General features: G+C 33.7%; 2 protein-coding genes across 2 annotated transcripts; both read left to right on the top strand.

Moving 5' to 3' along the window:
• The first annotated feature begins 297 nt into the window (after positions 1-297).
• LOC106106049 (membrane alanyl aminopeptidase-like) lies at positions 298-7,387 on the top strand. Its single transcript, XM_013286575.1, has 16 exons — positions 298-404; positions 1,243-1,486; positions 1,767-2,053; positions 2,300-2,455; positions 2,660-2,977; positions 3,130-3,313; positions 3,383-3,621; positions 3,910-4,093; positions 4,401-4,587; positions 4,677-4,774; positions 4,865-5,044; positions 5,247-5,431; positions 6,028-6,195; positions 6,262-6,402; positions 6,609-6,684; positions 6,961-7,387. The coding sequence occupies exons 1-16, from the start codon at positions 397-399 to the stop codon at positions 7,162-7,164; spliced, it is 2,859 nt and encodes a 952-aa protein (XP_013142029.1). The 5' UTR covers positions 298-396; the 3' UTR covers positions 7,165-7,387.
• A 685-nt stretch (positions 7,388-8,072) lies between these two features.
• LOC106106052 (membrane alanyl aminopeptidase-like) lies at positions 8,073-16,074 on the top strand. Its single transcript, XM_013286579.1, has 15 exons — positions 8,073-8,134; positions 8,996-9,443; positions 10,158-10,316; positions 10,776-11,087; positions 11,154-11,337; positions 11,472-11,713; positions 12,015-12,204; positions 12,380-12,572; positions 12,693-12,793; positions 12,925-13,101; positions 13,209-13,393; positions 13,686-13,853; positions 14,030-14,173; positions 14,258-14,330; positions 15,834-16,074. Exons 2-15 carry the CDS (start codon positions 8,998-9,000, stop codon positions 16,044-16,046), a joined length of 2,787 nt encoding a protein of 928 aa, XP_013142033.1. The 5' UTR covers positions 8,073-8,134; positions 8,996-8,997; the 3' UTR covers positions 16,047-16,074.
• The last annotated feature ends 92 nt before the right edge of the window (positions 16,075-16,166 follow it).

The raw sequence follows: 16,166 nt of genomic DNA, 5'->3' as shown, positions 1-16,166 counted from the left end.
GGACGAAAACCCGGTGCGCCGACCCTACGGGAGTAGGATAAGGCAGGGGAGATGATGATAATAGGTTATAGAAAGCGTTAACTGGTTAAAGAATTTAAGTTTTTGACAAATAAACTTATCAACCGTACGTCATTGTATGTTAAATATTTATTATGATAAGAGTCACGTTTACAATCGTTATATGAAATTCGAAAACCAATTAAAACTGAATTTAAAGTAGTTGAAACAAATACAGTACGATGTACTAATACGTCCTTTAAATGTTTATCATATCTATGATAAGATATGCAAGAAATATCAAATAATCCGCGTAATTTAGACAAGTCATTAATTATTTATGCGTGATAAAGCGTATTAAATATTTTTTTAGTGTGTTCATTTGACGAGGCCGTCAAAATGGGCAGGTATGTATTAATTACCACTTAAAATAGTACTGCATTTTAAAAATTTGAATTTATTTTTGGTTTAAAAAGAAAAAGTCATAACTGTTATACGGATACATGTTTTTTTATATTTTTAATTTTCATTACATTTACTATATCATATTTCATACTTATATTATAAATGCGAAAGTGTAGATGGATGGATGGTTGTTAGAGTTTGTAGCCTAAAGGGCTGAAGGGATTTCGATGAAATTTGGCATAGATGTAGAGGATAGTATGAAAGAAAACATAGGCTACTTGCATATGTTTTTTTTTTAATCAGCGCAGATGGAGTCGCGGGTTAAAGCAAGTGGTTATATTTAAAAACTGACACTAAATTAAATATAGGAACTGTGTCTGCTATCGTCGTATCAATCTAGAAAAACATTAATATTCAACATAAGTTTACTATGCCACTATCTGCCACGTTGACTTAAAATTTTCAGCCAAGTGTTTTCAATAGTTCAAGGTTTCAATATGTTGGGTTAGTTCGAGTGAAAGAACCTTATTATGGTAACAAAATAGGGGTTAAATAATTCGGTTCAATTTGAAAAAAAAAAGAACAAGTACATTACAATTATTAACTACTATCTTTCGCCATCGACTCCATCTGTGTGGAACTAAAAATAAACAAAAGTGAGTAGCCTATGTGTTCTTCCAGACTATCCTCTACATCTATACCAAATTTCATTGAAATCCGTTCAGCCGTTTAGGCTATAAACTCTAACAAAAATCCATCCATCTAAACTTTCGAATTTATAATATTAGTATGATGTATACATGGTTTGGTTATATTTAATAATTACTTTTATAATTTCAGAATAATGTCACTAATAATAAAACTGACGATACTGTCAGTTTTGTTGACACTCGTCAAAACTGATTTTCCGTTGGATTTCGATGTACCCGACGTAGAAATTGAACGCAGTGATTCTGAAACTATGTTTAGATTGCCAGAAGACCTAGATCCCATACATTACGATTCGGAGATAATTCCATACTTTGAGGCCACTGCTAATAGAGAAGCATTTACGTTTGACGGTTTGGTTACAATTTATGTCAGAGTAAGTACTTATTACTTTATCAAAACTATTTTTATTATCTTCTGAATTAGCTATTATAATAGCTTAATATATTAATTAAAATCATGTAACATAAATTACATAATTGAATATTTACATTGACAAAAAGGTATATCCTATACACAAGATCCAATTACTACTTGACTACTTGGCTACGTGTGTCTCATGATCTCTACAATGTTTCTTGATAGGGCAGTCGGGCTTTTTTTACTCACATATTCACTTTCATAATCTTGTTTCCATTAAAATTGTCACATTTCAGGCTACAAGGAGCGGTATCAACTCTCTTATAGTTCAAGAAAATGTACGAGAAATCCTTCACATAACACTCACAGACGAGGCTAATGTGCCGATAATTCTCAATCCCATGAATCCTTTTGAACGTCTCCGTCAATTTCACTTTTTACGAATCAACTTACGAGATGGAGTTACGTTAGAGAACAATCGTGTGTACAAACTGACTATTGGATATTTGGGAAATATTAACGAAACACCTTTATCAAGAGGTGTATTTAGAGGTAGTTATGTAGGAAGTGATGGAAGGCTTCAGTAAGTATACAATTTTCTATATTACCAGCTAATACGACTTAGCCCGCCTGAAATTGAATAGTCTATGTACTTACAGATAAATTACTCTTCTAATGGTGAAATAATTTTTAAAATTGGACCAGTAGTTTTTACGTAAATTAAATACATACAAAAATCTTTTCTCTTTATAATATTAGTATACAGTAAGCAACATAGGATTCAAATAAAAATGGTGATTTTTCTTAATGAATATTGTTCTTATTTCAGCTGGTATGCCGCAACACATTTACAGCCAACTAACTCTAGACAGGTCTTCCCAAGCTTCGATGAGCCTGGATTTAAGTCTACATTCAACATTACTATTTACCGACCTATTCATTTCACTGAAAGTTACTCTAATATGAGGATCGCTGAGAGCACTGTGTAAGTATATTTTAAACGTCATTTTGTCCAGTTTGATTAACTAGTGTATAAATTTTATGACCTGTGTAGTCATCATTATCTACAGTTATGATTTTTATTTGAAGACGATACAATCATGTTAGTGATAAGTTAATTTTGCTTTTTTTTTAATTTTTGGACATATTTTTGTAAGCATAAAGTGATCGTTTATATTATATCTTACAGTGTCGGTGATAGAGTAAAGGAAGTGTTCCATCAAACACCAAGAATGTCTGCTTACCTAGTAACATTCCATATAAGTGAAGAATTTACAGTCATAGCTGATAATAATGATGCAACTAGACCGTACCGTATTCTCGCGCGACCCAATGCTCGAGGACAAGGAGAATATGCTCTGGCAGTTGGGCCACCACTAACACGTTGGTTCGAGGAGTACTTCGGTATCGACTATTATACAATGGGACAAGATATGAAAAATGACCAAATTGCTGTACCAGATTGGGCTTCTGGAGCAACAGAAAATTGGGGTTTCGTTTCCTATAGGTAAGAAGTTACTAAGTACTAACTTAAATTTTCGAAATTAATACGTCCATGCCAGAAACCTTGAGAATAGATTCATTTTAGTTGTCCAATAAAGAGTCTATTCTAATGTGTTTTAATATTTATAATGTTGAATGTCAATTATTTCCTTATAGAGAAGTTCGTCTGCTGTACGAAGAAGGTGAGACTAATGCCTTGGATAAAAAATACATTGCAACAATCACGGCTCACGAGTTAGCCCACAAATGGTTCGGTAATCTCGTCACCTGCCGCTGGTGGGACAATGTTTGGATCAACGAAGGCTTTGCGAGTTATTTTGAATACTTCGCGATGGATGGGGTAAGATGATTAACATGACTATTTAGTTTGTTGATGGCAGATAATTATTTTTATGGTTTTGTAAATCAGGTTGATCCCTCAATGGAATTAGAAGCGCAATTCAACGTGTTCTACTTACAAAGCGCGTTGTCAGCCGATCAGTCAGCTTCGACTAGAGCTCTACAGCATACAGTGAATACGCCAGCTCAAGTAACTGGACATTTCTCTGGTATAAGCTACAGCAAGGGTGCCTCTCTGCTACTCATGTTAAAGCACTTCGTCACTGAGAACACTTTCAGAAAGGCGTTAAACTATTTCTTGGTTGACAGGTATGATTGTAATTTAATTTAATGTTGTATTTTACTCGAATATGAGCAAATTTAAATTGATATTTATGTTTCTAGATCATTCGGTATTTATTACTACGAAATTAGAGAAACGAGATTTTTTCATGTTTATATTGATTTTTAGTACTACGCCGCTTTGAATGCTTAACAGTAATAATAGTGGCTTAATTTTTATGGTTTAATCTTTACAATCATTCATTTATTCATTATATTTATAATAATTAAAAATTTTGGAGATACAATTATATAGGTATTCTTTTTCTCTTTCAGATCTTACGAACACGCTTTTCCGTTCCACTTATACGAGAGCTTTGCAAAAGCCGTCGCTGAGGATGGTACAGTGGACAGTCGTATTAATATTACAGAGTTCATGAGGTACTGGGTAGAAGAGCGTGGGTACCCTGTACTGAACGTCAACGTCAACATGAATACTGGCTTGATTGAACTCACACAGGTCTGTATGTAACTTAACTTGGTACGAATGTAGAGAGGTGAAAAATCTTTTCAACTTGCCCTTGTCCCTACGGAAGGTCGGCAGAATATGTGCTGCTATGCCATACATTTCTATAGACCGTCATATCTGAAACCACTCACTTCTTAACCATATCCTTTTTGACACAGCCCATACATACTTTTTTCGATCTTCCTCTACCTTTGTAGCCCTCCACAATCAGTCTTAATATTTTCTGGTTTATGTCCCCGTCCTCTCGATACATAAAATGTTTTCTGAAGATTTCACCAAGCTGGTTTTGTATTTCTAGGAGAGATTCTTCATCAGTGCGTCAGCACAGACTACTGATCAAGCATGGCATCTTCCCCTCACGTATACAGCTGGTGGCAATCCAAACTGGAACAATCTCAAAGCCAGTGAGGTGATGACTGGCAAGACTCATCGTATTCAGAAGGAGGCGAGACACGAATGGGTCATTTTTAATCTACAGCAAAAAGGTTACAAAAACTATTGACACAAAAACAGGTTGATGATAATTTTTAAATTTCGATTGAATTTTTTTTTAATTCGTTGTTTTTTTATTCAGGTATTTATAGGGTGAACTATGACACTCATAACTGGGAAATGATAGCTAGTGCTCTTAAACAAAATCGGGATAGTATACACTATTTAAACAGAGCACAGGTAAATAGTTAAATAAATATTTAAAAAGCAATTTTTAAATCTAACTTTTAAAGTCATTTTAAATTTAGAAGCATTGATTTTTTTTTTCAGATCGTAGATGACGTTTTCGCCCTGATGAGATCAGAAAGAATCACATTCAATCTTGGATTCCAAATCTTAGATTTCTTGAAGGATGAGACTAACTTTTTCGTGTGGTATCCAGCTGTCAGCGGGTTTACCTGGTTAAGGAATCGGTTCTTGCATTTACCAGATACACTAGCGGAGTTCGATGTAAGTACTTTTTATTTTTAAACTACTTACTTTACTTTTTAAACAAATGCAGTTTAACAATTTTGTAAATTATGTGTGTGTTTATCAGCAAAAATATATTTTATCCATGGTATTAATTTTACTTGTCTGTTTTAAGCGAAGTTTTACCTTTGTTTTTTTAATACCCGATTGGTTCTTAATAGATTTCTCTAATGTGTTACAGGCAATCCTGTTAGGATACTTGAACGCCGTGATCAATGAACTAGGATATGACGTCAGACCAACCGATTCTCATACGACCATTTTAAATAGATTCTTTGTATTAGCCTATGCTTGCAATATTGGACATGAAGGATGTCTTAACAATGCGGTTGAGAAGTTTGTAGCTTTAAGAACAAACGGAGTGAGGTACGCTGTTTATTTTAAGTGGAAAATGCTGTTTTGTTACATAAAGTACAAGTAACTTTGAATGAATATTTCACACACAAAGTCCACCTAATCATCTATTTGTTTGAGAAATAATAAATGACCCATAACGGCTTTTAAGGTTTGGTCAATTTCCTTTATGCTACTTCGGCATATTAACCTTATGCATTACTTCATGTGCAAATTGTATTTCGTCACGCGATACTTTCGAATATATTTATCATATACTAGTAGTTACCGTGCGGCTTCATCCGCATGCAATCATAAAAACTTTATTTGATCTTTTACATTTGTCAAATTCTCAACTACAAATATCAAAATTACCGCTACCATTACCTTGGTTCCCTAATGTTGGCAGCGCGTAGTTTATTGCCTCTTCCTGGTTTTTTTCAATTTATTTACTCCTAAGTTTAATAGCGTGAAAATATAAAACCTAAAGCGTAAGTGTAGGGTTTTTATTAAAGAAAGAATTATTCAAAAGCATGCTGTGATTGCCGACATCCTATACCACGAAGTAGTGTGTTTACGCTTTATTATATTACTATAAATATAGATAGATTTAATTAAAAATGTTTTAGTGTCAACCCTAATTTGAGAAGACATGTTTTCTGCGAGGGTCTCCGTGACGGCGGTTACGAGGATTGGTTCTACCTCTACCAGCGGCGACTGAACTCTAACAATATGGGCGATCAAGTCGCAATGCTTAGAGCCTTGGGATGCACTACTAACGAAAGAGCAATACAAGAGTAATAATATTTCAACTTTACCTCATTATTTTACAAAGCTTTTCTCTAAAAATGGATATTTTTCAGATTCCTAGAAATGGTTCTCAGTGATAATGTTAAAGCACAAGACAGAGTAAATGCCTTAACTTTCCTGTATATGGGAAATCGTAACAACGCCAAGGTTGCTCTCCAGTTTGTAAAGCAAAGAGTCAATGATATTAGACGAGCGTAAGTACAAAATATACATATAAATAATGAAGATTTTATATACGTTTGATACTTTATACAGTTTTAACGCCATATTAAAACGCCTTGTTGAATCAAATAGCAAAAATTTTAATTGTATTAAAACTCCATGAATAATCAGGCGTTAAGAGCATTAAATGGAGCTAAATGGTAATTGAAGCCTTGTAAAGTTTTTTTTTTGTTTTTAGGGTCGTTCTGCCAGCTTGGTTCGACAATGTCCTCATTAACTTGGCAAGTTATTTGGACGAAGAAGGTCTTCAAGACGTAAGTTATTACTAACGTTACACTAATCATACTTCATACTAATATTATAAATGCGAAAGTTTAGATGGATGGATGTTTGTTAGAGTTTGTAGCCTAAACTGCTGAACTGATTTCGATGAAATATGGTATAGATGTAGAGGATAGTCTGGAAAAACACATAGGCTACTCACTTTTGTTTTTTTAATTCCACGCGGACGAAAGCTAGTACTAAAATAAAACTTACAATCACAATGTAAAGTTTATTATTTTATATATTATAAAAATATTTTCGAATAGATGGAGTCTTGGCTCAGAGCGAACCAGGCGACTGTTCCTGAGTTCCAGACTGGATTGAATGCTATCACATCAGCTCGCACTAATATGCAATGGGGTACAGACAGAGCTAGTGCGATATTGAGAGCTGCTAGAGGCTCGGCTGCGGCGGCTGTGCCCACTGTCATGCTGCTACTAACTACACTAATCGCAATGATGCTTAGATAGATTTAAATCATATTAAGAGCGAACGCACAACTTTGATTAAATTATCGCATAATCGTTGTGCGATTGTCGATTGTTCCGCAACTCAACTGCTTAGTTACACAACTAAAAGTCGAGTAGTAACTTCTTATAAACTCATAGCAATCAAAGCCAGACTAAACAGTTGTGCGATAGTTTTGTCACGCTCTAAGATTTTAAATAAATGTCTAGCTGTAAATAATTTATACATGTAAGTAAGATTGTTTTGTATTGATAACAATTAAAGTAATAAATGCTTTGATTAAAAATCTTTTTTTTTTGTTTGTATCCTAAGTTTTTCCATAAATAACATTTAATAACTCTTTTTTTAATAACGTTCTTTATTAGAAAAGTAATGTTACTTCTGTAAATTGTACATCTATGTATATCTCTAGGAAACACACAGAGCAAGTTCGAATATAGGAAACTTGTCAACATCGTGGAGAGAATTCCTTCTAAATCTATGTATTTTTTTTATAATATAAGGCGGCAAACGAGCAAGCGGCCACCTGAATCCACCGAAATGGTAAGCGACCGCTGCACATAAACATCCACAATTGCAGATTCGTTGCCTACCCTTCATTGACGGAGGAGAAGACGCACATAAATATGACATTTCCTTTTTATATGCGTCTCCTCCATCGTAAAATCCACTTTTCCTTCCCATCATCTCCTCTTAAGAAAAGGGTGGAGAGGGAAAGGGACTAAAATTAGACCTCCGGCACCATAATTACAAATTAAAATCGGTTGTTTTTATTTTAAATATGTTCTTCTAATTCCAAGTATTCTGATCATACCACAACTTCAAAATGAATCTGCTGACAAGTTTCTCTTGACACAGAAGGCGTTTATCAACGAATCCTTGATAAGCAAATACTTGAGATGTATCTTATCAAATATCTAATGTGAGAGTGACATTATTAGTGTACACAAACTGTCGAAGCCAACACGTCAGGTATGTGCATTATTATATTAAAAAACTACTTAATAATCTAGGAATTTAACAATACAAATTTTTGAGAAAAATTTACTCTAACATCAAAGAATTTGAAATTAGTTTGACGTGTTAATTCTTAATACAACGCTTATGCTAATTCTGATAAAAAAATCTTTACTATTACATATTATTAAATTAGCTTTTATAAAAAAAAAATACAAAAGTAAGTAGCCTATCTGTTCTTTTAGAATATGTTCAACATAAGCAAAATTATATCGAGATCCATCCAGGCGTTTAAGCGGCAAATTCTAAAAATTACCATCCTTCTATACATTTATAATATTAGTAAGATAACTTAAGTAAATGAAAGTTTGGATTTCCAAAATTAATTAATTCTGACAAGTAAACACAAGTTACAAGTTAGTACAAGATACTCGCATCTTTGTACCGTGACTTAGCTCAAAAAAAACGGAGAATTTATTTCATAGTCTTAAAACAGCCTATTTATAACATAAAGATAACCAAAGTTAATTCTATTATTTAAATTTCTTCATCACATTAGGTAATAATTTATTTTAATGTTAAAGGAACATGAATACATATTCCACACATTGCAAATTATATAGGCGTTATTCATCGATTTTTTTGATTTAATATATTTCATACTAGCTGTTGCTCGCGACTTCACCCGCTTGGAATTAAAAAAATACATAGCCTATGTTATTCGCTGACAACGTAGCTTTTTAATGGTGAAAGAATTTTTAAAATCGGCCCAGTAGTTTATGAGTTATTTCAATACATACGAAAATAAAAATCTTTCCTCTACATTGTATCAAGCATTTAATTCTACGACTAAATATGCATGGTTTTTGTTTTCAGAAATGCTTCGAAATATCGCGAAGATAGTGATATTTAGTTTAACATTGAACAATGTATTTTGTGATACAAACTATAGACTGAACACACCAATAACACCATCAGAATACTCCATCTTAATAACCCCATATTTCAACACAGGAGATGATAGAGCATTCACCTTTGATGGCGAAGTTAACATAAAATTTACAACTTCAACTAACACTAATCAAATAAAACTACATTCGGAGGATTTGAAATTTTCTGCAGAAAATATAACGATAACTGGTGGCACATCGAATTCAGTTAAAGATGTACAGTTTGAGGAAAAATATACATTTGCTTTGATAAATTTAGAAAATGAATTGCAAACTAATGTTGAATATAATTTGAAGATTGTTTACGTTGGTCCAATAAGAAAAGATCTGAAAGGATTTTACAGAAATTATTATTACGACAATGGAGTCAAGAAGTAAGTAATATTTTTTATATTAAGACACTAATTCCATTTCAGTGGCTTTTGAAAAAAATAATAAATAACCAGCTTCAAAAATTGAGAGACAATAAAACATGGCGACAGTTATAAAAATAGAATCAGAATTAATACAGTTAGCAATAAGTAGCAACCAAAGAGATCAAAAAGAATTTGTTATATATTGCAAAATACCCGCTCATCACATTGTTACAACATACATGATATTACATAGTGTGATCATAAAAAGTGACAGTGGAGTGTATAACGTGAAAGAGATAAAGCAATATACCACTTAAAGTAATCCCCACGTTATCTGTCTACGACAATGTGAAGAAGCGTGAACAAACAAGAAGATAATGCGATCGAGTCTTGCTAAATCAACAACTTATCTCGGGGATTTTTGTACAGATTCTATACAAACGTAACAATTGTATTGCAAAATATTACATAATAGTAAATGAAGTTTCTACCTTTAAAATAAAAAAGAATAGTTAGTTCTCCAAGATAATTGATATACAAAGACATTCTTCTAATATTTTAACGGATAATCCAAAAAATATCAATTCAATAATTTCCAAATTGATCTTAAACCCTTTGGAATCTCCACAATTGCTAATTTATGGAAATTATTTTATTCACAATCTTTGTTACTATTCAAATTTTCCGATGCACTAACGGTTACTACGATTTGAATAACGTCTTACATTTCAGATGGTTAGGTGCAACACAGTTTGAGCCAACACACGGTAGGAAAGTGATCCCTTGCTTCGATGAGCCGGCGTTGAAAGCTGTGTTCACGTTGACCATCGATAGACCCGCAAGCTACAAACAAACACGAGCCAACACCAAATTACAGAGTAGTGTCAACCTGTAAGAATACCTTTTAATAACCTTACTTCTTACTATTAATGCGAAGGTTTGCATGGATGGATGGATGTTTGTTAGAGTTTGTAGCCTAAACGGCTGAACGGATTTCTGTGAAACTGGAAGAACATATAGGCTACCCATTTTTTTTAATTGAATCAAACAATTATTGCTATATTAGAATCATACTAATATTATAAATGCGAAAGTTTAGATGGATAGATGGATGGATGGATGGATGTTTGTTAGAGTTTGTAGCATAAACGGCTGAACGGATTTCGATGAAATTTAGTATAGATGTAGAAGATAGTCTGGAAGAACACATAGGCTATTCACTTTTGTTTTTTTTTAATACCATTCGGACGGAGTCGCGAGCGAAAGCTAGTTTTCTATAACATAGCTATATTTCTACAATATATTTATTTTTCCTTCTTTACCAATATTAAAGTGTTGTTCCATTTTTAGATCAAATGGCTACGTGCGGGAACAGTTTTACCCTTCCCCTAAAATGTCAACATACCTGGTCGCGTTCCTTATTTCGGAGTTCGATGCAACAGTGAATATAAACGGGACGAACGAATTTGGTGTGTACACCAGACCAGAGGCGAAGAATCAAACTGACTATGCCTTTGACTTTGGACTGAGGGTTGTACAAGCTCTGGGCGATTACTTCGGAATCGATTATTATTCTACTAACAGTCAACTAGGATTGGATCATGTCGCATTACCAGATTTCAATGCAGGTGCTATGGAGAACTGGGGTTTAGTAAAATACAGGTATAATTTGTCTTTAGCTAAATCACGAGTAATTGGGAAAAATTAAATAAAATGCTTATGTTCCAGAGAAGCCTTACTATTGTACGTACCAGAAGTGTCAACACCATATTACAAGTACAGAGTGGCGCAGATAGTTGCTCACGAAACAACGCACATGTGGTTCGGTAACCTTGTCACCTGCCACTGGTGGAGTAACACTTGGCTAAATGAAGGATTCGCCAATTATTTCCAGGATTACATTACAGCTTTGGTAAGAAAGATAGCAAAATCATCCAAATATCGTTATTTTCACAATGAAATGAACATTTGATCAAGAAATTCTTGTTTATTTATTTTGTGATTGTGGATTATAACGTTTGGTTACATTTTCCAAAATATCAACAGATAGAACCAGCTGTAGGCGCAGGTGACATGCTTGTGACTGGCTCAGTATACTCTGCTTACGAAGCCGATGATTCTCCCGAAGCTCCCGCTATAACTAACAATGATGTTAACTCACCTGCTGAAATCAGCGGTCACTTCGGCACAGTAACATACCAAAAGGCTGGATCTGTTATCAGAATGATGCACCATCTTATTGGAGACGAAGCTTTTAAATTTGGTTTGAACGCTTATCTTAGAGCCAAGTAAGTTTGTGCTTTAAACCTATGATTTCTTTCTATAGTTGCACTACGATCATTATCTTCATCATTGGCCTACTCCTGTAGGGTCGGCATAACGGGTGTTTGTACTCCACATATTTCTATCATACGTCATCTCAGTCATTACTCCCTTCTTGATCATGTCACCTTTCATGCAATCCATCCATCTCTTTCTAGGTCTAGGTTCGTTGCACTACAATGTCGTTAGATTTTAATTTCTTTACCGTGGTTTAATTGTTACTTTAGTTTTAAATATTTAGTTATTCAAATGAATGTTAAATTTCAGTGAATTCGACGTTGGTTATCCGGACAGATTGTATACTAGTCTACATAATGCAGTGGTGACTTACAATGCTCTTTCGGCGTATCCAGAAACCGATATTACAAGTGTTATGAGTTCTTGGATATCTAAATCAGGCCATCCCGTGCTGCATGTTGATGTCAACTATGAGGAAAATAAAATCACTTTAACCCAAGTTAGTTTAACTGCATTTTTCCATATTATTTGAAATTCTTCACTTGTTATAGAAGCAAATGCAATGCATCTTCATTTGGTTATAAACTTGCCAGAAGTAATTACTTCTGATTTCATGTTTAATATTCCTTTTTTTATTTTGTAATGTTATCTAATAATAAGTTGATAATTTACAGAAACGTTTCTACATCAACTCTACGATTGAATCCGATGAATTATACAAGATACCAATAACACTTACCACGGGTCTGTCTCCGAACTTCGAAAATACCAAACCATTATTTATAATGCATAACAAAACAGAAACGATCGATGTTCAAGTTAAGACGACAGAGAATCATTGGGTAATTTCCAATTTACAAGAAACAGGTAAGCGGAACAGAAATGAATGCAAAAAGTTTCGACTTTCAAATACGAGTACTTACATTAAATTTGTAACATGATTATGGTGTGTTAGTGGGTTATGGATATGTCATTTTATTATTCTAGGTTTATACAGGGTGAACTATGACACAGAATCTTGGAAATTAATCGCTGCTGCTCTAAAGAGCAATGATCGGGAAAAAATTGATCATATAAACAGAGCTAAGGTATTTACTTACTAATGGTCATATTTTGTGTAAACTTTATAATTACTTAAAGATCTTAGAAAATACAAGAAATTGGACATATTTTATAAAGTAAATTGTTTTATTTAAGTGGATTATTTCTTTCATTCCAGATTGTTAATGATTTATTCGCTTTTCTTTATGCTGATGAAGTGAAATTTGAACTTCTGTATGATGTGCTGGAATTTTTATCTGACGAAACACACTATTCGGTCTGGAATGCTGCTATTCGAGGTTTAAATAAATTACGGTCTTTCTATTTGGGATCTGATGCTTTAGAAATCATTGAGGTAAGTTTAAGACAATTCAAGGCGTCAACTCAGTAATCTAAAATCACAATAATACCTTAGATAGTCAATTATGTCTCGGTATATTTGAGGTTATTATTTAATTCCAGGATTACGGACTGAAACTAATAGATAACATCATCAACAAAATCGGCTACGAAGACAGAGCGTCGGATGATTTTGTAACTCTAAGAAATCGTGCTCAAGTAACGGAATTCGCTTGTAAATTGGGACATCAAGGCTGCGTGGATTATACCCTGGCATTATTTAAGAAACTGAAAGAAAACGGTACAGAGTAAGTATAATCCATTGATACAACTTTTACTTACAAAAACATATCAATTTCAACGAAGATTGGTCTTCTAAAGTTTAATTTGTTATCCAAACTTGAGAACTTTAGTTATGATGAGGACACCAATAGGCCTAGAAAGAGATGGATTGTGTGAAAGGTGACATGATCAAGAAGGCAGACTGGCAGTGCCGACTGAAATGACTTAAGATAGATTAAAAAAACAATAGAATAAGGACGAGAGATGATAATTCAATAAATTTAAACTCCATTTATGCAAAGGTTAAATATATTTTAGGATAGCTCCCAGTCTTCGTGTCGCTGCTTACTGCACTGGGTTACGATATGGCGGCGCTGATGATTATGAGTTCTTGTGGCGACGCATGTCCACCCACAATGTGGCCAATGAAGCCAGGACTATTGGAGAGATCCTCGGCTGCACAACTGATAAGACTCAGCTTAATAGGTGATGTTATGTTAATCATGAACATGTAAAGCATTTATACTGTTATTTTACAATAATCGTGTATTACTCATCTAAATAATTTGTTTTAAATTGATAATATTGCGAGAAAATAGCTTTAAAATCGATTGTGAAATCGAGTCTGTTGATGATTCAAAACTTACTTTATGTTTTTATAGATTCCTAGTGTCAATGCAAGTAGAAGACAGTCCAATAAAGACACAGGACCTAACAGTTCCCGTATCGAGTGTCTTATCTCAATACAAGAACGTACCCGTCGTTCTAGAAGCTTTGGAACAGAATTTCACTGCCTGGACTGAAATGTGAGTGTTCTGTCGAATTCTGTTCTTCTCTATACTAATTATGATGTTAATACAGGCCTTAACTTAAACGTTTTTAATTTCCAGATATACAACCTCAATAGACTCTGTGTTGTCTACTATTGCTAATAGCTTGCGTACTGCTGATGAATTTAAGAAGGTAAGATCCAAATTCTATTTTCAAAACCATTTTTTCTGAAATAAGAGAGCCAAATTCTTAATTCAAAAACTACAGACGCATTCATAGATATATTCAAATAATAGTTAATCCTTGTGATTTACATAGCTAGTCTGACTATCTGTCAGCCAATCACAGCATTAACAACAGTTTGCGAGTGAGTATTCTTAATGTCATCGATAGCATTTGTATGAAATTTCTTGGTCTACTTTAATCCATACAGGAACTGCACAAATCTAATACAAATTTAATCGAAAATGTTACGAAAACTTTCATGTTAGGTCCCCATTTGTTTTTGTAACTCTTATTAAGAGATCGATTTCGAAAGTTGTCGGATTCCCTGTTGGAACACTTTGTCAAACAATAGCGAAGCGCTCTTAATGAATGTATGCGTAACACCGAGCGGTGTTTGAGGGCCGGTCATTCGGGTCACAGTGACAAAGCAATTAAGAGAAGGTCAATAAAGGCACATTTGCGTTAAAACACTTATTACGATGATACTATTGCGTTTGTTTTTAAAATTGCATTGATAATTATTTATAGGATTCTAGAAGCCTATGATTTCCTTAAAGGCCGGCAATGCATCTGTAGTTCTTCGGATATTGCCATGTCATAGCACGTCATTAATCATTGGTTTCCGCCGCTCTTTTGCCATCTTCTCTTATCTAAACACAAACAAAAACTATAAGATAGTAATTTTCTAGTATTTTTAAAGGTTACATTAGAAAAAAGATGCTATAAAATCTAACCACAAACTAGCAAAAGTAGACATAGAAATAAATATGCTGGTTATACGCGAAAATAATGAATGGTTTGAACATCATCATCTGGATACTCTAATCACTAGGCAACAAGGTCAATATTATTGCTAATATGACATTTATCAAACAGTTATGCTCACTGGCATCTCGCCATTATCGTATTGTAAATTTGTTCGTGACCTTGCAAACACAATCATTTTTAGCTCCGCGAATCATACGACTCATTTGACCTATTTATGCTATTTTTAGAGATTCTCGAGAGGAAGTTTGCAAATAAGCGATTTTATAATTCTTTATACGCAAAAAGTGTTTTACGCAATGTGCGTTTGATCAGATTTGTTAACGTTACATCTGCAATTTACATTTAAAAATGAAAAAAAAAAAAACGTGAAGATTAAATGAGGTACAGATGAAAAAAAATCATACAAGTCTTAAGAAACTAAAGACTGGGGAAAAATTTACTTCAACTACATTTGATGATTTTAAATTAATAAAGGGTTTTAATGTTAAAACTGTTAATATATATACTAATATTAACTATAAAGAGGAAAGATTTGTATTTTTGTATGTATTGAGTAACTCAAAAACTACTGGGCCGATTTTAAAAAGTCTTTCATCATTATAAAGGTAATTTATCTGTGAGTAACATAGGCTATATAATTTAATTTCACGCAGACGAAGACGCGAGCAACAGCTAGTTATGAATAAACTGTTTTTGTCGTAGTTCGAAGACTGGTTGAGTTCGTGCAGTCAATGCAGTGAGCAGACAGTGACCGCGGCTAGAGGGGGCTTGGGAAAAGCGCGCGCGACTGTCTCCTGGGCCGATAACCATAAAGCTGATATTATGAAGAGCCTTAAGAATTTAGGGACTACCACCACAGCTTCCTTCGGTATATTAATAGCTGGTGTATTAATCTCTATGTGTGGTAAATATTAAAAACTAGCGTTTAGTTGGCACATGGTAATATAGTGCCTTATACTTATCGATGTGCCAACTCAAATCGTATACTGTAAGGGGCAGAAATACTTTAAAAAATTAATAATATTGTCTAATTAA

This window comes from Papilio polytes, unplaced genomic scaffold (assembly GCF_000836215.1).
Source record: "Papilio polytes unplaced genomic scaffold, Ppol_1.0 DF822511.1, whole genome shotgun sequence".
NCBI classification, from domain to species: domain Eukaryota; kingdom Metazoa; phylum Arthropoda; class Insecta; order Lepidoptera; family Papilionidae; genus Papilio; species Papilio polytes.
Note: the sequence above shows the minus strand (reverse complement) of the source record. Positions and strands in the feature narration are given on the sequence as shown.